Source organism: Xyrauchen texanus, chromosome 7, assembly GCF_025860055.1.
Source record: "Xyrauchen texanus isolate HMW12.3.18 chromosome 7, RBS_HiC_50CHRs, whole genome shotgun sequence".
NCBI lineage: Eukaryota > Metazoa > Chordata > Actinopteri > Cypriniformes > Catostomidae > Xyrauchen > Xyrauchen texanus.
This window is the reverse complement of record NC_068282.1, coordinates 2,563,235-2,585,776: the sequence shown is the minus strand read 5'-3', so window position 1 is coordinate 2,585,776 and position 22,542 is coordinate 2,563,235. Positions and strand designations below refer to the sequence as shown.

Below are 22,542 nucleotides of genomic sequence, written 5' to 3'. Positions count from 1 at the left end.
ATTGTTCCTGTAATAATTGCACTGTAAGTCGCTTTGGATTAAAGTGTCTGCCAAATGCATAAATGTAAATGTAGAACTTCCATTTTTGTATGATGCTGCATATACTGTACACCGCTAGCTATTAGCACAATATAAACATGAATATTAATGTGTGACATTTACCACAATATATAAATAAAACTATATAATGAAAATATTATGGACACAAATGTTCAGTAAACATTACTTTATTAAGCAAATTAGGAATTTATGAAGCATAAGGAAAATCCCTCTTTGACCCAGCCATGCACAACTCATGTTTCGTGAAATATGGTTGCCATTTAAAAAAAAAATAAAAAATTATTAAATTCAACATTTTTATAACAGCAGCTTTAAAGTATTTAAAAACTGATGAATAGAAATGTTACAAGTATATTTCAAACCAAGGCTCAAAATGAAGACTCACCAAGTATCAAATGTAACAAAACAGTTAATAGCGGCAAGTTATTGCATGGTAAAAATGACAAATGGGCCTTTTCCACTGCACGGTACAACTTGACTCGACTCGACTGCTCACTTTTTGAGGGTTTTCCACTGTGGATAGTACCTGGTACCTGCTACTTTTTTTAGTACCACCTCGGTCCGAGAGAATCGTCACTACCAGCGTCACTGGATTTGCGACACGAGACATCAACCCGCTCATTTTAAAGTTAGCAACAACGATAGCGGTATCATTTGTTCACATGACTTTTGAATTTTGAAAAAATAAATGGCTGTGCGCAAAACCAAGCCATGGTCAATAAACGAGGTGTTGATGGTCCACTCGTTAGCGACAAGCGAAATGAAAACGTCTTTCAGGAAGTGTCTCAGCTGTTGGCCGCACACGGCTTCCACCGGACCTACCAACAGTGTAGGGAAAAGTAAAAAAAACCTTAAAAGTGGCTACAGAACAATCAAGGAAAAGTGGAAGTGGTTCGACCAAATGGACGCTATCTAAACCAGCGAGCAATTGGAGGGAGAGTGCCCTGAACTCGGCCACGGCGTTGTTGGAGTCAACGATGGAGGATGGTATGTTTTGTTACGTTATCTCTATACTCTGCTCTATATAAGCTTCACTTTATTGAGTTGAGCAGCTACTGGAAAGCTTCTAAAACAACCAGCCCAATTTAACTGTTACACTTGTGTAAAATCACCATGCAACAACTGCTTTATACAGCACAATGAGCTAGTCGCTAACAGCTAGCGGTCGTGTTTAAGACGATGTGACAGGCAGTAGAGGCGGCGTAACTATGACGATCAGACTAAAATCCCACCCATGTTCCCACGTTGTTGCGGCACTAAACTGCAGTGGAAATGCAAGCTCATAAAAGTAAAGCGAGGTGAGTTTAGGCGAGACGAACCGTAACGTGCAGTGGAACAAATAAAATATCAGGCATACACACTTAAAAGTCACCTTTAAAAATGTCTGAATATCATTTCATTAGACAACAAAATATAAAAGTGGCATCTATTAAAAAAAATAGCACAAGCAAACTTTTCAAGCAAATTCGATGAAAAGAAGTTTGTTAGGCTTTAAAGTTTAAAACAATAGATAGTTCAAGTATTTGGACACTTTTTGGCAGCATTTGAGTGATGACACTCATTTTATATTTTGAAATATCAATTGGGGGTCTAGGGAGGGCATTGCCCCCCCTACATTTTCCTTGTTCATTTATTACATTTTACATTTACATTTATGCATTTGGCAGACGCTTTTATCCAAAGCGACTTAAAGTGCAATTATTACAGGGACAATCCCCACAGAACAACCTGGAGTTAAGTGCCTTGCTCAAGGACACAATGGTGGTGGCCGTGGGGTTCGAACCAGCGACCTTCTGATTAACAGCCCTGTGTTTTAGCCACTACGCCATCACCACTCAGGTTGTTCCTCACCTGAAACATCTGATGCCCCTCCAGACAAATGCCAAAACACAATCAAGGGGGACAAACCGAAGCAAATTTATCAAGGATGAGCACCCCCCACCTACAAAAAAAGGAAAACATTCTACATCCTAGTACCGCCCCTGCAATGCAATGATATTCAGACATTTTTGGTGTGGCTAAAGTGTCCTATTGGGGCCACTGTATGATGCTGTGAGTGACCTGCAAACTTAAAGTGGAATAAACTAAATTATTCCATTGTCATAGGAGACAAAGCATACATATTTTAAGAAAATAAAGCAACATACAGTTTCATGGCTCGGAAATGTTCTCAATTCATTCTGCATTGGTAATTGTGGCAAGTAGTTGGAGCCTCTTTCTTAAATGTAATTAACAGCATGCTAATCAGAAATGTGTAACCCCTACTTGATTTAATACAGCAGTTCATGGTTTTTGCTGATAGACTTAAATAAAACCTAAAACCGACTGAAAACCAACCGTAAATAAGAGAAAACAGTAACTGGTCTTTGAAAAGCATTTACAAGTCAGCGAGGTCAAAGTTGGCCATGTTGGCATCATCTGACCAGGCAGGATGTTGTGCTCCATCCATCTCAGTTGCCACGGCATTTCCCTGAACAAGAGAGTGATTGGCTCCTCCAATGGTAGTATTGCACTCAGGACATTTACTTTCCTCCATAGCACCTCCACATTCACCTATTGCATACACATGCCCATTGGGACATTTGTACCAGTGACCCTTGTTCAAACCGATGGCTTTGAGTATCATTACCCTCTCCTCATCGGTGATGCCCAGACCAGTGCAGGGAAGTTTGGTGTCAAGCTTCTTAAACATCTGCTTCACGGTGACTTCTAGTCCTGCACTGAAAGGTAAAGTGTCCTGCAGGATCGCCCGTAGTTGTTGAATCTCTGAACGAAGTACAACATCACCAAGTACATGACAATTCGACAAAGCCATTTTACAGCGAGCATTGAGATCAGCCAAGTAAAAGAGTCTCTTAAATTCACGTTCAAGATCTGCTACCTGCTGCTCTGAAAACCTCTGAGTCGGATCTAACAGGAATTTCAAGCCTTCTCCAACCTTGCGAGAGAACTCCAGCATATCGTCTATATCTTTAATGTTTTCTTTCTCCATTTTTTTCAGCTTCCCAAAACTCTCAAGGAAGTTCATCAAGTTCTCAAGATGCCAAAGTTGTTGGAGGGATAGGTTATTTGTGTCAAGTGTCTCTTTGAGTGAGGTAAACTCTTTGCGAAGATATTTCCTCAAGTTTGTCTTCCCATCCAGTTGCAAAAGAAGGGCTTCATGTTGATGCCTGTTAACAGCAGGCACACCATTGATCTTCTCCTTTACCATCTCAATTGCTGCCAGGCTGCGGTTAATGTGAGCACCATACCGCAGGTTTCTACGGATGGGAGTGCGACACCTGGGACAATCCTTAAGTCGGATCACCCTTTGATCCAGTTCTGCCCCTTGATCTTCATCCAGACCCATGTAAGTGTCCATTCCTGTGGACTCAAACAGGTGCTTACAGTCCTCTAACTGGATGAAGCGAGCATCCGGTTCGTCTTCATTGCCAAAGAAGATCTCCATTACATCATCCGGATGGCAAATGCGACACTTGTCCGGACAAGGGTCTCCACATAGACCTATGCAGGGGTGTCCACAAGGTAAAGTTTTGGAACAGGGAACAGAACAAGGCGGTCTGTCACATGGCTCGTGACACATCTTGGTGCAGCGTTGATGTGCACACTGCCATGCACAGGGTTCAGCACAAGGGGCACAAGGCTGACCGCATTTCTTCTTGCAGATACTGTGGACGCAACGGTTCTCGCAGGGTAGGGAACATGGAGGACAGTCTCTTACACAGGGCTCCTGGCACATATGAGCACACACAAGGGTTCGCTTGCATTCATAGGCGCATCCTTTGTGGAGGCGACCCTGATAGCATCCGTGACAAGTCCCAGGGCAGGGATGGCCACATTTCAGGGTAGTGCCACACATTGTCCTGCAATTTGGCTCCTTCTTGGAGTCCTGAGAAATGCGGCATGGTTCTTCTTGTATATGGCCACATTTCAGCTCCATGGAAACTTTCACCATGCACCAAGCAGTGCAAGATTCTCCACAAGTTGACTTGCAGGGGTGTCCGCATGTGAGGGTCTTTTGGCAGTGCTCCTGGCACACAAAATCATCTGGGTCTTGGTGGCATGGTACCTTCTGCATGTGCTGACATGACGGTATTATCTTTTCTATGAGTACCTGGCATGGATCACACTTCTGGTGACACCGACGTGGACATTTGTGCCCAAGTTCACACAGCACCTTGGGGCAGTTCTTGAGGCACTTGTACTCCTTGTGGTCAGCATCGTAAGGGTGGCACATACGGGCGCACACATGGCCACATTCCAGGCGATATTCGCAGGGCTGTTCGCAACCACCCTCAGGAGCGCACTTGAAATCAGCGGCACTGGACACAAGGCTTTGCTTTTCAGGATGGTTTTGACAGCTCAACGTTAATGCATTACCCACTTGACCACATTCTCTCAGACAATGAAGGATGTTGCTCCACAGCGTTACTTTGCTGAGCATCTCCATATTTCCAATGCAATAGAGACCCATTTTAGCACGAGAGAGGGCAACACAAACACGGTTTGAGATGTTCAGGAAACCGACCCTACCCTCACGGTTGCTGCGCACTAGAGACAATATGACAATGTCATTCTCTTCCCCTTGATATTTGTCAACTACATGGACTTTGACGCCAGAAAACTGAGTAGAGGGCATGAGCTTTCGCAGACAGTGAAGCTGTCCTGTGTAAGTGGTGAGGATGGTGATCTGGGAAGGCTTGTAGTCTTGACACAGCAGATAGCGGCAAAGCGCGACAACAAAATGAGCCTCGTGAAGGTTCTGGTGGCTTCGCCCATCCTTAATCTCCTCTTCAAGGTGAGGATGATCCACGAAAAATAGATTAGTCAAAAGCCCCTGTTGACCAAACATTGCACAGAATTTAATATTTAAGGAGATGCAAGTAAACAAATCATCTGCCAGGTATGATGTTATGTTATAGTAAAAGTGGCACCATTAATTAAAGGGATAGTATACCCAAAAATTTAAAATAATTCTTCCATGGAACACAAAAGGAGATGTTAGGCAAAATGTTGAACCTGACTCACCTTTAACTTTCAATAGCCGCATTTCCACTATTAGGCCAGTGCGAGACATGGGAATCAACTGGAAAGCCAGGGCCAATAGCCTCGGCGCTCGAGCGACCAAAATCAATCTGAATTCCCACCAACAGGCCAATAGCCCCACAGTGTTGCCCTAAAACCCACCCTTAATATGCCGCCATGGTAGCAACATCACACACCCCGCATATTTCACAAGCAAGAGGGAAGCTCAAGCTGAGGTATAGGATTCGGGAGATTCGCTAGCCCTCTAAATGAATATGATGGACACTAAAGCTGCCGTTTGTTTGCCTATTTTGGTCTTTGCTTTGTTGAAAGCAAGACCTGACTCAGCTAAACTCCACCTTTGACCCAGCTTCACTCCCCAGGTGGCCTTCTTTGGCCCAAAGGTAATAGGAGAGCCAAAGGCACTTGGACGTTGGCCCAGAGGAAGCCCCGAGGAGGCACGATGAAGTCCCGAAAGTGACAACAGGAGCGTAACTGTCCCTAGCATGTATTAGCATGCCCTTATTTGGCCCAACCATGGAAACATGACTATTGTATGGAAAAAAATATGTAATGAAGTGAATGATGACAGAGTTTTTCATTCTGCGTCACATTTCCTTTTGTGATCCACAGAAGAAATAAAGTCATACAGGTTTCGAATGGCATGAGGGACAGTAAACGATGAGCGAATTTAAATTTTTAAGTGAACTATCCCTTAAAGGCTGTGTAATTATGTAATTTAAACCATTACTTACCTTAACATTGTCATACTTCAGCACAGAGGGGTGGTTTTCAAGCTCTGAATAGATATGAGGAGTCAAGAGTCGAGCAATGCTTGGCCTCATGCGATGCTAGAAGTGTACACCAAAAATAAGAAGAGCAAGATTAGCTTTGTAATAAGGAAAATGGAGTTATTATATAGATCAATGGCTGGTGTGATGGTGCATTAACTAACTTGGTAGTTGAGTCGGACAAATGGGAAGTTCACTTTGACAAGCCTCTCGAACATGGAGACCTCAAGATTGAAATTCTTGGCCAGATCATACACTGTTGCGCTAGGCCTCAGCTGTGAAGGTTAAAATGTATAAACGTAAATACACCATTAATCACAAATACATTGTGAATAATCATGTAAGCCTATATGTTCACTGAACCCTTTTCACATTTCCGGGTTTTGAACCATAGCATCATAAAAGTATAATAGAAGTAATCCATACTACTCATGCACTATATTCAAGACTTCTTGAAACAGACACATTTTTTTTTGTCATTTTGGACCTCGACAGTCCCAGTCCTCATACTGTGTACCTGTTGGTGATCTCCGATCAGGATGAGGTGTTGACAGGCTCGACTGAGTGTGGTGATGGTGTGGGCCTCCAGCACCTCCGCTGCCTCCTCCACTATCACCAGTCTGGGCTGCAGCTCCTGCAGAGCTTGTCTGTATTTCGCCGCTCCTGTGGTCGTCATACCAACGACACGAGCTTCTCGCAGCACACACAGGTCCTCACGACGGCGAATTTCATTAAGTCGCTCAGCAGCATCCTGGAAGACCTGTTCAGAGTGGAGAGCCTTTGTACGGAGATCAGTGCGATACCGCAACACCCAGAGCCTGAAGACGAAGAGAAACAATGAAAGTTTATAGTAGATTGTCATACAAATGCTTACGATCGTATACTTGATTCACATACACCTTAATAAGTCATTTATTCACATTGAGAATCCAAGCAATTAATTAATTTGGCCTCTCTAGAGGATCTTAGTGTATCTTAAACTGACAACCTGGGCTTTTGGGATTAGGCCACAACAACATCCGCTCCTTGGTCTTACTTTAAAAAGAAAGTATGACATCACAATTCGGCACATTTTATGGAGTGATGAACATTCTGTATTTTGTATTTAGTGTTAATATTTGATTGATTTGTCTTGTTAATAAACTTTATTTAAAAACATTATTTTATTTTACAAGAAAGATATTGATGTTGGGACTCAGTACATGTATTTTCATCTACTGGGTGACACTACAGGTAAACAGTGCAGAACAAAAAACGACGGTAAATCAATGAAATAAGATTTGTGTTCCAGAGTGCTGAATGATATTCATGATTGAACCGATTAAATGCAGGTAATGCTAATTCATATGTTTACTAGGGATGGGACGATATATCATCTTAACACATGCTAGCATCGCCTAGCGAAGTGCTAAAACATGCTAAAAACGTGCTAGCATCATGCTAACACGTGCTAGCATCGCCTAGCGTAGTGCTCTAACATGCTAAAAATGTGCAAGCATCATGCTAACACATGCTAGCATCACCTAGCAAAGTGCTAAAACATGCCTAAAAAGTGCTAGCATCATGTAACATATGCTAGCATCACCTAGCGAAGTGCTAAAACATGCAAAAAATGTGCTAGCAACATGCTAACATGTGCTAGCTTCGCCTAGCAAAGTGTTAAAACATGCTAGCATCATGCTAACACATGCTAACATCGCCTAGCGAAGTGCTAAAACATGCTAAAAATGTGCTAGCATCATGCAAACACGTGCTAGCATCGCCTAGCGTAGTGCTCTAACGTGCTAAAAATGTGCTAGCATCATGCTAACACATGCTAGCATCACCTAGCAAAGTGCTAAAACATGCCTAAAAAGTGCTAGCATCATGTAACATATGCTAGCATCACCTAGCGAAGTGCTAAAACATGCAAAAAATTTGCTAGCAACATGCTAACACATGCTAGCATCGTCTAGTGAAGTACTATAACAAGTTATAAACGTGCTAGCTTCATGCTAACACAAACATAACATCTACCATGCTACCATCATGAAAAACACATGCTAACAACATTCTATGACCATTATTTTAGTGCTTAGGAACAAGTTAGAAAATTCTATTTGACGAGTTTTGCCACGGCAAGCACCACTCACATTTTCTTCAGGAAATGTACCTATCTAGTTATACACTCACCTAAAGGATTATTAGGAACACCATACTAATACTGTGTTTGACCCCCTTTCGACTTCAGAACTGCCTTAATTCTATGTGGCATTGATTCAACAAGGTGCTGAAAGCATTCTTTAGAAATGTTGGCCCATATTGATAGGATAGCATCTTGCAGTTGATGGAGATTTGTGGGATGCACATCCAGGGCACGAAGCTCCCGTTCCACCACATCCCAAAGATGCTCTATTGGGTTGAGATCTGGTGACTGTGGGGGCCATTTTAGTACAGTGAACTCATTGTCATGTTCAAGAAACCAATTTGAAATGATTCAAGCTTTGTGACATGGTGCATTATCCTGCTGGAAGTAGCCATCAGAGGATGGGTACATGGTGGCCATAAAGGGATGGACATGGTCAGAAACAATGCTCAGGTAGGCCGTGGCATTTAAACGATGCCCAATTGGCACTAAGGGGCCTAAAGTGTGCCAAGAAAACATCCCCCACACCATTACACCACCACCACCACCAGCCTGCACAGTGGTAACAAGGCATGATGGATCCATGTTCTCATTCTGTTTACGCCAAATTCTGACTCTACCATCTGAATGTCTCAACAGAAATCGAGACTCATCAGACCAGGCAACATTTTTCCAGTCTTCAACTGTCCAATTTTGGTGAGCTCTTGCAAATTGTAGCCTCTTTTTCCTATTTGTAGTGGAGATGAGTGGTACCCGGTGGGGTCTTCTGCTGTTGTAGCCCATCCGCCTCAAGGTTGTGCGTGTTGTGGCTTCACAAATGCTTTGCTGCATACCTCGGTTGTAACGAGTAGTTATTTCAGGCAAAGTTGCTCTTCTATCAGCTTGAATCAGTCGGCCCATTCTCCTCTGACCTCTAGCATCAACAAGGCATTTTCAGCCCACAGGACTGCCGCATACTGGATGTTTCTCCTTTTCACACCATTCTTTGTAAACCCTAGAAATGGTTGTGCGTGAAAATCCCAGTAACTGAGCAGATTGTGAAATACTCAGACCGGCCCGTCTGGCACCAACAACCATGCCACGCTCAAAATTGCTTAAATAACCTTTCTTTCCCATTCTGACATTCAGTTTGGAGTTCAGGAGATTGTCTTGACCAGGACCACACCCCTAAATGCATTGAAGCAACTGCCATGTGATTGGTTGATTAGATAATTGCATTAATGAGAAATTGAACAGGTGTTCCTAATAATCCTTTAGGTGAGTGTATATATACAATTTTATGATATAATATGAACTAATATAATGTAGAATATTTATATCTTTACAAAGTTAAAGTTTGATTTGAATAATGATGACAAACAAATTATAAAAAAAGGAATATTCTTTTTTTCAGGACAGGTTTTGTTCAGTTCTGCACCTGGTCAGCCTGAATGTACCCCACTATTTTTGAAAGATTATTTGTGATCTTTTCTTATAGATAAACTCTTATTATTGAAACTTTGAGCATTTATATTGTGGTTTTATATATATTTATATATATGTATATGTGTGTGTTTGTGTGTGTGTGTGTGTGTGTGTGTTTATGGCCCCAGACATTATACTGACGTTGTTATTTAAATATTATATATATTTTTTTGTCCTAAATTCTTTACTTACATGTGTTTAAGGCAGTCCTATCAAAACCTGCAAGCCTTTATTTATCATTAAAGAAGACCTAATTTAATAATCGTAATAATCTGTCTATTTCAAATAATCATGATTAGATCAAATAATCACAATAAGATGATTATTTAATAATCATGACAACTTCAGTTTATAGCGTTAATCCAGCTGGTTTATTCTGTGTATATGTAACATCAGAGATCACCTTTAATCTCAAATCAAACGTGTCAGCTTGATACAATATGACACAAAATACAGCTGATGTACAGTTCACTGGTGCTGCTTGAATAAATGTGTAGTTCAATGCTGCCATCTGGTGGAAGGTGTTTGTGCACTCTCTAGTGAAACTGTGTGTGTGTGTGTGTGTGTGTGGGAGTATGTTACCGATACAGTCTCCATCTGTCTTTCAGATTAATGCTCCACACATCACTGACACGTCTTTCCTCTTCATCACTCATGACTGAAGTCTTCCTCAACTCTTTACGAACCATTTGCTTAATTCTTTTCTTCTGGTGGCCTTGCATCTGACAACACACAACAGAGGAGTAGCATTGAAATGACCACAGTAACACACACACTAACAAAAACACAAACAGCACAATGACACTATTTATTGTCTTAATACACTTAAATGAAATAGTTGAACATAGAGTTACGTTTTGGGGAAGTTATCCAGTTATCCATAACATTCAGCAAATAAAAGGAGTTTTTGACATTTTGTTGTTACCTGCCAGCCCTGGTCATCAGTCTGACCCTGTGTTTGACCTTGTATTTGACCCTGGGGTTGTTGTGTCTCATTATCATTGACGTTCATAGACAGCATCAAATCAGCCAGTGCTGTGATGTCTCTCTCCTGTTGCCTCTGCTCTTTCTGAATGTTTCCCTCCCCGTGCTCCGCATCCACCAAGATCCGCTCGGCCTGGATCAGATCCGCCTCTTCGTCAATATCTAACAGCTCTTCCTCCTCTTTTGCAGCCTCTTCATCATCTGCAGCCTCTGAGATAAGAATGAGAAGGATGGATTATTATGTACTTTTCCTCTTTACTTTACCCTATTTATTTTCATTATTGTCTATTTTAATATTTTAGGTAAACTATGGGTGTTTCGTCAACTTTGGGAGAATGTCATGTCCCATTGGTTTTAACTATTTTTCTTTTTATTATATGAAGGTCTCATAAAAACTGAATTTGAAACATTTAACCAGGTCTTCATAATTTATTTATGGTACTTTTCAAATGACTTTTATGTATATATTTTACTGACTATTTTCTGTTGATACGACAAAAGTTAAAGCATTACAAATATAATTCATCAGTGTCCAAAAATGTCTCCAAACAAATAAAACATAATAATTGTACATAAGAACTAATTACACATGCAAACACAACAATGACTAAAGATTAGCATAGAATGCAGACATGATTTTAGTCATGAGATTTCACAGAATGAGTTTCATTCTGTGTCATTTGTGTCATCATTGAGTCTGTGTCGTGTATTTGGCGCCATCTCCTGGTGGTCATATGTAACATTGTGCTTCATGTGGATTATCTAATGATCTATACATCTGACTCGATTGAAAGATAATCACTTCCTCAAGATATTTTATATTCCATTTATTTTTCATGAGGTTAAAAGCCAAAACGTGGCATACAAGCAACACCAACATAATTGTCAAGTAGCTTTTACTCGCTATATATTTGTCTGAGAGTAAAACAAGGCTGGTTGTGTTTTACTATTTGAGAGCTTTCCAACAACATATTACACCTGGCTATTTGATGAGCTTGATGTTTTTACTGATTGCAATAATACGTAAAATGCAATTATTTTTAATAAATTATCAAAATTGAACACTTCCGGTTTGTCTGCAAATTTAAAAGTACATAATGCCTGAATGCACTGGAAAGTAGATCTTCTAAGCTTCCAAACGAAACACTGTAGTTGTTCATATTTGGATGATTTATTTTCTCACGGGCCCATCCGAGGTTAAAGGGTTAAAAAACTACGACTGTCCCACAGTTGTGGCATAATTTCCATCACACCAGACAATTTTGCCCCTTTATAAAGTTTGTTCAAAAGTTAGTGTACTTGTTAACTTGATAAAAGTGTCAGTGAAGAGCATAAACAAAGAAACTCAAGAGAAATATAACTTTTTGTGGGGCGGCTGTGGCTCAGGTGGTAGAGCGGGTTGGCCACTAATCGCAGGGTTGGCGGTTCAATTCCCGGCCCACACGATTCCACATCCCGAAGTGTCCTTGGGCAAGACACTGAACCCCAAGTTGCTCCCAATGGCAGGTTAGCACCTTGCATGGCAGCTCTACCGTCATTGGTGTGTGAATGGGTGAATGTGTCACAGTGTAAAGCGCTTTGAATACCGCTAAGGTTAAAAAGGCGCTATATAAGTGCAGACCATTTACCATGTTGGGCGTAATTTCCAATCAAGCTGTAATTCTGCCAAATTATGCAAAAAGTGCGAAAATATTATTTAATTGTGTGTATTTATGTCACATAAAATGTTAGCTATGATATTAGACTAAGCAAGTCAAAGAAGTCGGTAATTAATTCCATTTACTATTTGTTGTATTGTTATAATCGTGGTTCGATTCTCACCTGCCCCGCCATCTGCCATGTGTTGAAGTCCCTGTTGAAAACCAGAGGATCCAATGCAAAGCCACTCGGCGATCATTGAAGACTTCCGTCCAACACTCTCAAATCCATCCCAAACCTAACACACAAACACAGATACACAAAATAAGACTAACACCATATGCATATGAATAAGTGAGAGTAACCAGAAATATGTAAATACTAAAGACATCATTATCACCAGGGCTGGACTGGGAAGAGAAATCGGCCTGGGATTTTACATAGCAACTGGCCCAAAAGTTGTGTGTGTGTGGGGGTTGTTGAGTCAAGACATGTTGAGTGGGGGGGTGGGGGCTCATTTTAGCTAATCACCAATCGGCCCATTTCGCGGACGACACACCAGACCCCTCGGTTCTACCGATGGCCAGTCCTCCCCTTATCGGCCCCAAAGTACGTCGGCCCACCGGGAAAATGCCCGGTATGCCAGATTACCAGTCCAGCCCTGATTATCACCAAAGTTTGTATGAAATCTCTGATGGGCCCACTAACGTGAAAGAGGAATCTGAAATCTGTTACACACACCTGTTATTTTGTTTATTCATCCCATTCAAGAGTAATAGAACAAACTACATTTTTGAAAGGAATATCCTGTATGTGCAGCCAATTCAAAATCTGATATTGCTTGTCAAACAATGATCACATTTCACAAACATTGTGTATCTTTCGTGAATCTATTGACAGCCCTAATACAGACACAATTACACATAGTTTGGTGTGTAAAGGTTATAGACTGACTGGTTGTTGGCACAGGCTCTCCCAATGTCGACCACTGATGTAGTTTTCCAGGAAGTCTTCTTTTATGACACCACGTAAGCTGCATTCCAACTGCGCAGACTGTCTCTTTAAGTGCTCTTCTGCGTCCTTCATCTGCGTATGGATCTGTGGACATAGAGCAGAAGCTCATTAACATATTGAAGTCAAATGAATATATATTACATACAAATCTTTTACAAAACACTAAAATACCCACACAAATCTAGATGATGATAGATGATGATATTAGATATGCATAATAATAATAATAACAGATATGCACAGTCTTTGTATTTTGCCTTGTAAGCGACACATTTCTTTGTGTTTGAATTTTTCCTACAGTTGATGGCCATAAAAGCAGTTAAAAAACAAAACAAAGAAAATACAGAAATATCTCAATGAAAGAGGACTCGTGTCTTAATGTAGTGCGCTCACTTCGTGATGGGCTCTCCTGAGGTGCTGCGGCAGAGATTTGCGGAAGTTTGCTGCTCTAGTCAGCTCCCTCAGAGAGAAGTGCTTGAGAATCTCACTGTTACTGCGACCTCCAACTCTTACAATGCCGTCCTTTAAAAACCCATTGATACCTGAAACAAACGTCATGACATTCCTGCTTATTTCCTATACAGTAGGAATAAATCATACATCTCTTAAGACATACTACTTCACTCCATATGTTAGTTTGGAATAAATAAAGTCAATGTGATGAAATTGTAAACCAGTTTGTATAGTCAGGACATTAATAACATGAAAAATTACTATTATCATTTGAAAAAAAAAATTGTCAGATAGTCTTAAACTACTTCAAAGAGTTCTCATCAGCTTTGCAGATCTTTGTTATTCTAATGGTCAGTTTGTCCAGATACTCAAGTGACCTTTCACCCCACACTTCCTGTAGCACTTGCCATAGATGTGTCTGTCTTGTCGGGCACTTCTCACGCATCTTACAGTCTAACTGATCCCACAAAAGCTCAATGGGGTTAAGATCCGTAACACTCTTTTCCAATTATCTGTTGTCCAATGTCTGTGTTTCTTTGCCCACTCAAACCTTTTCTTTTTGTGTTTGTGTTTCAAAAGTGTCTTTTTCTTTGTAATTCTTCCCATAAGGCCTCCTGAGTCTTCTCTTTACTGTTGTACATGAAACTGGTGTTTAGCGGGTAGAATTCAATGAAGCTGTCAGCGGAGGACATGTGAGGCGTCTATTTCTCAAACTAGAGACTCTGATGTACTTATCCTCTTGTTTAGTTGCACATCTGGTCTTCCACATCTCTTTCTGTCCTTGTTAGAGACAGTTGTTCTTTGAAGACTGTAGTTACACCTCTGTATGAAATCTTCAGTTATTTGGCCATTTCAAGCATTGTATCACCTTCATTCCTCAAAACAATGATTGACTGATGAGTTTCTAGAGAAAGCAGTTTCTATTTTGCCATTTTTTACCTAATATTGACCTTAAGACATGCCAGTCTATTGCATACTGTGGCAACTCAAAAACAAACACAAAAACAACGTTAAGCTTCATTTAAGGAACCAAATATCTTTCAACTGTGTTTGATTTAATGGCAAGTGATTTTCTAGTACCAAATGATCAATTTAGCATGATTACTCAAGGATAATGTGTTGGAGTGATGCTGCTGGAAATGGGGCCATTTGATAAAAAAAATTACCTTTTTGGTTTGGACAGATGGTGTTGTTTTTTACATCAGTAATGTCCTGACTATACTTTGTGATCAGTTGAATGCCACTTTGGTGACTTAAATCACCAATTATCTTCCGAAAAAGCAAAATCTGTACATTATTCCAAACTTTTGGCCGCCAGTGTATGTAAATATTTTTTTCTGAAACTATTAGACACTTCAGCAAAGTCTCCATTTGCTCTCTGTTTAAAATGATTGTTGTCTTGGAGAAACAACTGAGATTAAAAAGATCTCATTTGTGTTTTTTCCTTCCTATGGGAATCCCACGATTGTCCCCACAAAGTAAGTGAATATTTAGCAACAAACTCTTCAACTTTGTACTCTATAAATATAGAAGTGATAGATTTAGGATACCTTCCAGGAACTGGTCAAGAGCATGATTGGTATAGCAGACCACCAGCATTGGAGAACCAACCGCCCAGGCCTGATGGTTGTCTAACAGAGCCTGAGCGATCTTCAGTCCCACATGTGTTTTTCCTTCAAAGTATAAATCATACAGGATCAACAAATCAATGCTTTTGAAGATATTATTTACAAATACGAGTAAGAATATTCTTGCACAATGAAACCTTTACCAGACTTGTGAAGACATGCCCTGTGAAGACATGGAATAACTGCAGGTTTTGTTCAATTGCCAAGCAACAATGCAACTTCCCGTATTCATATAGAATTTGGTTTGTGTCCAAGTTTCAATAAAATATATAGCATAATATAGTTTAGTTTAGTTTGTATAGTATGCAAAGCATAGGACAGTACAGTAATTGTTTGGTTTGTGTCTTAGTTCCAATCAAATTCATATTATAGTATAGCAGAGTAAAGTGTTTTGTTTGTGTCTAAGTTTCAATAAAATGTATAGTATAATATAGTATAGCATATAGTATTGCACAGCACAGCATAGTAAAGTACATTAGATTGTTTGGTTTGAGTCCATGTTCCAGTCAAATTTATAGTATAGTATAGCAGAGTATAGTGTTTTATTTGTGTCTAAGTTTCAATAAAATGTATAGTATAATATAGTATAGCATACGTAGTATAGTGTAGTATAGTATAGTATTGCACAGCATAGTAAAGTACATTAGATTGTTTGGTTTGAGTCCATGTTCCAGTCAAATGTATTGTATAGTATAGTACAGCATAGTACAGTACCGTATATAGTTTGGTTTGTGTCAGTTTCAATAAAATGTATAGCATAATATATTATAGTATAATAAGGTATAGTATAGTAAAGAATAGTAAATCATTTGGTTTGCATCTAAGTTCCAATCAAATGTATAGTATAGTATAGTATAGTATAGTATAGTATAGTATAGTATAGTATAGAAGAGTATAGTATAGAAGAGTATAGCATAGTATAGTACAGTATAGTATAGTATAGTAAAGAAGAGTATAGCATATTCTAGAATAGTTAATCTTTTGGTTTGAGTCCAAGTTCCAATCAAATGAATAGTATAGTATAGTATAGAAGAGTATAGTATAGAAGAGTATATCATAGTATAGTATAGAAGAGTATAGCATAGTATAGAATAGTTCATTTTTTTGGTTTGAGTCCAAGTTCCAATCAAATGTATAGTATAGTATAGAAGAGTATATCATAGTATAGTATAGTATAGAAGAGTATAGTATAGTATAGTATAGAAGAGTATATCATAGTATAGTATAGTATAGAAGAGTATATCATAGTATAGAAGAGTATAGAAGAGTATAGCATAGTATAGTATAGAAGAGTATAGTACAGTATAGAAGAGTATAGTATAGTATAATAAAAAATAGTATAGCATAGTATAGAATAGTTCATTTTTTTGGTTTGAGTCCAAGTTCCAATCAAATGTATAGTATAGTATAGAAAAGTATAGCATAGTATAGCATAGTATAGTATAGTATAGTATAGTATAATAAAGAAGAGTACAGCATATTCTAGAATAGTTAATCTTTTGGTTTGAGTCCAAGTTCCAATCAAATGAATAGTATAGTATAGTATATCATAGTATAGTATAGAAGAGTATAGCATAGTATAGAATAGTTCATTTTTTTGGTTTGAGTCCAAGTTCCAATCAAATGTATAGTATAGTATAGAAGAGTATATCATAGTATAGTATAGTATAGAAGAGTATAGTATAGAAGAGTATATCATAGTATAGTATAGTATAGAAGAGTATATCATAGTATAGAAGAGTATAGAAGAGTATAGCATAGTATAGTATAGAAGAGTATAGTATAGTATAGAAGAGTATAGCATAGTATAGTATAGTATAGAAGAGTATAGTATAGTATAGTACAGTATAGAAGAGTATAGTATAGTATAATAAAAAATAGTATAGCATAGTAAAGAATAGTTCATTTTTTTGGTTTGAGTCCAAGTTCCAATCAAATGTGTAGTATAGTATAGTACAGAAGAGTATAGCATAGTAGAGTATAGTATAGTATAATAAAGAATAGTATAGCATAGTATAGAATAGTTAATTTTTTTGGTTTGAGTCCAAGTTCCAATCAAATGTATTGTATAGTATAGTATAGTATAGAAGTATAGAAGAGTATAGCATAGTATAGAATAGTTCATCTTTTGGTCCAAGTTCCAATCAAATGTATAGTATAGTATTATTGTACATCACAGCACAGCATAGTACAGTAGAGTACAGTAGTTTGTTTGGTTTGTGTCCAAGTTCCAATAAAATGTATAGTATAGTATATAATATAATATTGCACAGAACAGTACACTACATAATTTGTTATGCATCTAAGTTCCAATAAAATATCCTCTCACTGAACACTTTATTAGGAACACCTGTACACCTGCGTATTCAGTGTGTGTGTTTATGTTTATGTTTGTTTTATGTTGTTTTAAATTTAGTTTATGTAATTCAAGTTTACATGGACTGTTCTGCCGGTTCCCGCCTCCTCCTTCTCCATCCTGAACTGGTTACGTATATCTTTTAGTTTGTGTCCAAATTACAATTAAAAATAATATTAATCAAATGAGATGTAGAACATTTCAATTATAAATTATTTAATTCCATGAATTATCCAAAAATTGGCATTACTAGTTTTTTTAGTTGAATTTCCAGCTAAATAATATTTGGATGTATACTGTTATTGTAAAATAACATCACTACTAAGTGATAAATGATTAGTCATACCGCCATCCACTCCAATGTCTCACCTGTGCCTGGTGGCCCTTGTATGATGGCCAGCTCATTGGTTAAGGCCAGTTTTAATGCTTGAAGCTGGCTTCCATCAAGTCCCATTGTTTCCTCATCAGGCCAGGCCTCTGGGGTAAGAGGATTGAAGGGTAAAATCTTGTCCTGCCCTTCTGCCGTGATGTTGGACAGATCATACTTCCTCCCCTCCATACGCAGGTAAGCAGGAGCGTAAACCTCTGTGTTGCACTCCACTATGTACCTGAATTAACAGACATGTTTACATACCTTCAAAAAAGATGTAATAATCAAATGTACAGTTTCATTACCATTGTGCAATTGTAGTTACTTCTAAATTTGTTGTCTCAAAACACACTCATCTGAAGAGTTTGCAAAGACAAGCATCATTATTAATAATGATTATACTTAGTGTTACAGTAGGCATTGGAAAAACCCCAAACCCTGAGCATTAAACTTTGGCATGTACCTTTTTACCATTTTGATACGTACATGAATGATCCCTAAAATTGTGTGACTTGTTGATGAGATATGTGCTATTACTTTTCAAAGTGATCAGATTTAAGATTTTCATATGGTGGATTAAAAATCCCATTGAGAGTTAAGGAGGGACCCAAGCCATATCTAAGGACCAAAATATCAGATACTTGGTGGTGAGCTCTTTTGACTTGGGCCAGTAATCAACCACCTAGCCACCGCATAGCAATGCACCAAAACAACCCCTACCCATGTGGCGGCAAGTTTGTGGCCAAGCAGGAATAAATATATTTTTTAAGAAAATGTAAAAATCTAGTTCTAATTGTTATTAATGTACCTTTGAAATGGGAGATCATTCTCATCTTGCTCCTGGAGACCCTCAAGGACATATCGGTAGGCCTCAAAATAAGCCGTTGTCTCCACCATCAGGAAAGAGTGCGAGGGCTGAACACTCGCCAGATGGACCCTACTGTCAGATGAAAAACAGAGATGTACCTGTCCCTGCGTCAACAGTTTAGGGTCGCGGTCGGACACAGTAGCAAATAGGAATGTTTTGAAGTTGTCCATGGATAGACAGACAAGGGATCCGTAAAGCAGACGTTTGGAATTTTCCCACCGGACAAACTGTGGGAGAAGATAAGTTATTGTGCAAAAAAATAAGACATAATGGTGAAAGGCTAGTAACAAAGAATTAATTTGAAGTTATTATTCCAAACAATTTTATTCACACTTCAAAGAACCATAGCAATAAAGTCTGACCTTAAGCGGTCTTGGATCAAACTGCACTTTGTAAGCAATGCCGGTTGATGTGCAAAGTGGCACAACCAATCGAGTGTCAAGGTAGACTCTGATATCATCAAAACGCCTCTTCTTCATTGGTACACCCTCGACATCCTCATTGTACAGGATCTCCCTAATGCCCTCTCGAAGTGGCCTAACGAAATCTTCACGTAGAAGCCGGAAGTGTGTATCAAGATAGATGCGAGCATTGGGAAAGCTCTGAGCCATAATGTTGGGTCTCAGGAAAGGCTTCTGTTCTATGTGGAACTCTTCAGGGGTTGGATAGATGCTCATTGTCCTAAAGTCTTCCTCACCAGGTGGGGCGTCTTCATTAGCTGCAAACAAGGAGTACTTATCTGACCGCAAGGTTCCCTCCCTTGACTTCTCCTGGAGATGGTTCACCAAACCTTGGATCCTCTCAAGGTCCTCATCAATGGTGTTTGGCATATCCACACCAGAGGCTCGCAACTGGTTGACAGTTGGTTTTAGAACAGCCACCAACATGGTGACAGATTGGAAAGAGCTTGAAGGTAACATGTTGAGAACATCAGAGAGAAGGCTGACGATGTTGCTCAAATGTTGGGGATACTGATCCCTTCGAGCTGGTATGTAGTCCGACATCATTCCTGTCACATAATACGGAAGTATGTTGCGGAAAAACACAGAGTCCTTGATTACCTGGGCTAAATGAAGCACTATTTTGCGGTCAATTCTGGACTGGAAAGCCTTGCAAAGGACCTGGCAGACCAGTTGCACCAGGTCGTTTCTCATATTCTTTTCCTCAAGCAGAATCTTGAGCCCAGTGCTAGTTGAAAGGGTGATGGCTACCTCAGATGCTTCTTTTTCTAGTAGTCCTTCCAGTGTTTTATACCCCAGTTTGCGTACCTCAGGGGTTCCATCTCTCCCTCTTCCTCTCCCATGACCACCTCTTCCTCTCTGAATGTCTCCTCTTCCTCTTTGAGGTTCTTCGTTTTGGGGACTTACCCCTGGGTCAGTCGTACTTCCACTGGCTTGTGAGCTACTCCTGTCTTCAGGGCAATATATTGAATTTACAGGGGCTGGGGCACAATACTGTAAAAAATTTGTATGGGTGGGACCATGAACATGCCCCCCTTTAAATTGCTGGCGTGAAAATGCGTTTACTTGGCCTCCTGATCTCATAGGTCCCCGAAGAACATTGCTAGTTGTTCCCCATTGATGATGGCCATGCTTGTCTATGCCTTTCCACTCTCCTCTGCCCATTCCATCTCCTCCTCCTCTTCCTCCTCGTCCCCACCTACATCCTCTTGCACTTTGAGTGTTTTCCCACTGGTGTCTCTCATTTTGACCACTTGTACTTCCACTGGCTAGGTGGGTACGCATGTCTTCTGCTATCCTCCCTCCTCTACCCCTTCCATGTCCTTCTTCACTTCCCCATCCTCCTCCGTCTTCATGCCCACCTCCTCTTCCTCTACCTTGGTTAGGAGACCCACTTGCTTGTCGTTGACTAGAACCATCTGATGTGAACAAAATCTTGGTGTATAATTAATCAGAAAGTAAACTGACAAAAGAGGGAATGGAAAGAGAAGCAAAAGAAAGATACAAAATGAATACCTCGTCTTTGCTGGGCATTGACACCTCCTCTTCGCCGAAAACCTCCTCTTCCTCTTTGTGGTCCTCCTCCTCCTCTTGGATTGAACATTTTACCGCTGTTCAGATTTGAGATTATATTTCAATACTCACAAAGCATACCATTTTGCCCATATTCTGGACATGTGCCATGGTAATACCATGGTATTGTTTAATGTACCTTCAAGTACCATGTCAATTCCATAGTATATAAAAGTGGTAATCTTTCAGTACCACGGCATTACATCTGATAATTTTACCGTGGTACAGCCCCAATACCTTTTAAATGCTGTTATCCAACAATACAGGACTGTTATCACAGTATCTCATTTATATAACATGCATTATATACAGTATATCGCCCCAGGATTTTACATAGCAACTGGCCCAAAAGTTGAGTGTATGGGTAGCTTTTCTGCATATCGCGGCGCCGTTTTGTGGTCCGTTCTGCATTACGCGGTGGCTCATTTTAGCTTATAGCGGCCCATTAGGCCTGTTTCGCAGCCGACCCACCGGCCCGCTCAGTTCTCCCGATGGCCAGTCCGCACGGATTGGCCCCAAAGTGTCGGCCCATCGGGAATATGCCAGACGGTATGCCAGATTACCAGTCCAGCCCTGCTGATAATATAATTGTAAGGGAAACACTCCGTAGGCGGCACCATCTTACCCTAGGAGTCAGGGGCGGGACAGGGCTGGACTGAGAAGAGAAATTGGCCCTGGATTTTACATGGCAACTGGCCCAAAAGTATACAAAAGTCATTGAGGGGGGTGTTCACTGTCCTTTTCTGCATATCTCTGCATCGTTTTGAGGTCCGTTCTGCATTTTAGCTTATCTCGGCCCATTCGGCACATTTCGCGGACAACCCACTGATGGCCAGTCCGCCCCTGATCGGCCCCAAAGTGCGTCGGCTCACCGGGAACATGCCCGGTATGCCAGATTACCAGTCCAGCCCTACTAGGAGGGCACCAGAAAGTCCACCGGCTGCCCTTACTCGTACATTAATCAAGGACCCGAAAGTAGTTGCGGTATCAATTTGGCAATATATATATATATATATATACAGTGAGGAAAATAAGTATTTGAACACCCTGCTATTTTGCAAGTTCTCCCACTTAGAAATCATGGAGGGGTCTGAAATTGTCATCGTAGGTGCATGTCCACTGTGAGAGACATAATCAAAAAAAAAAATCCAGAAATCACAATGTATGATTTTTTAACTATTTATTTGTATGATACAGCTGCAAATAAGTATTTGAACACCTGTCTATCAGCTAGAATTCTGACCCTCAAAGACCTGTTAGTCTGCCTTTAAAATGTCCACCTCCACTCCATTTATTATCCTAAATTAGATGCACCTGTTTGAGGTCGTTAGCTGCATAAAGACACCTGTCCACCCCATACAATCAGTAAGAATCCAACTACTAACATGGCCAAGACCAAAGAGCTGTCCAAAGACACTAGAGACAAAATTGTACACCTCCACAAGGCTGGAAAGGGCTACGGGGAAATTGCCAAGCAGCTTGGTGAAAAAAGGTCCACTGTTGGAGCAATCATTAGAAAATGGAAGAAGCTAAACATGACTTGTCAATCTCCCTCGGACTGGGTCTCCATGCAAGATCTCACCTCGTGGGGTCTCAATGATCCTAAGAAAGGTGAGAAATCAGCCCAGAACTACATGGGAGGAGCTGGTCAATGACCTGAAAAGAGCTGGGACCACCGTTTCCAAGGTTACTGTTGGTAATACACTAAGACGTCATGGTTTGAAATCATGCAT

At 40.0% G+C, this 22,542-nt stretch overlaps 1 protein-coding gene across 1 annotated transcript; it reads right to left on the bottom strand.

Moving 5' to 3' along the window:
- Positions 1-272: 272 nt before the first annotated feature.
- Positions 273-20,842, bottom strand: znfx1 (zinc finger, NFX1-type containing 1). The gene is made up of 14 exons (XM_052130145.1): positions 20,753-20,842; positions 19,139-20,655; positions 18,717-19,003; positions 17,908-18,146; positions 15,105-15,227; positions 13,495-13,643; positions 13,042-13,185; positions 12,271-12,385; positions 10,391-10,659; positions 10,048-10,187; positions 6,394-6,694; positions 6,041-6,151; positions 5,841-5,936; positions 273-4,897 (listed from the first exon to the last, which is right to left on the bottom strand). The coding sequence occupies exons 1-14, from the start codon at positions 20,838-20,840 to the stop codon at positions 2,438-2,440; spliced, it is 6,039 nt and encodes a 2,012-aa protein (XP_051986105.1). The 5' UTR covers positions 20,841-20,842; the 3' UTR covers positions 273-2,437.
- Positions 20,843-22,542: the final 1,700 nt, after the last annotated feature.

Excerpts from the sequence above, each read along its gene's own strand:
- znfx1 (XM_052130145.1), bottom strand. The coding sequence starts at position 20,840 with ATGTTCAATCCAAGAGGAGGAGGAGGACCACAAAGAGGAAGAGGAGGT. Across the intron at positions 13,186-13,494 it reads TCAGGAGAGCCCATCACGAA|ATCCATACGCAGATGAAGGA; the intron begins GTGAGCGCACTA and ends CTATGTCCACAG. Across the intron at positions 10,188-10,390 it reads CTGATGACCAGGGCTGGCAG|ATGCAAGGCCACCAGAAGAA; the intron begins GTAACAACAAAA and ends GTGTGTTGTCAG.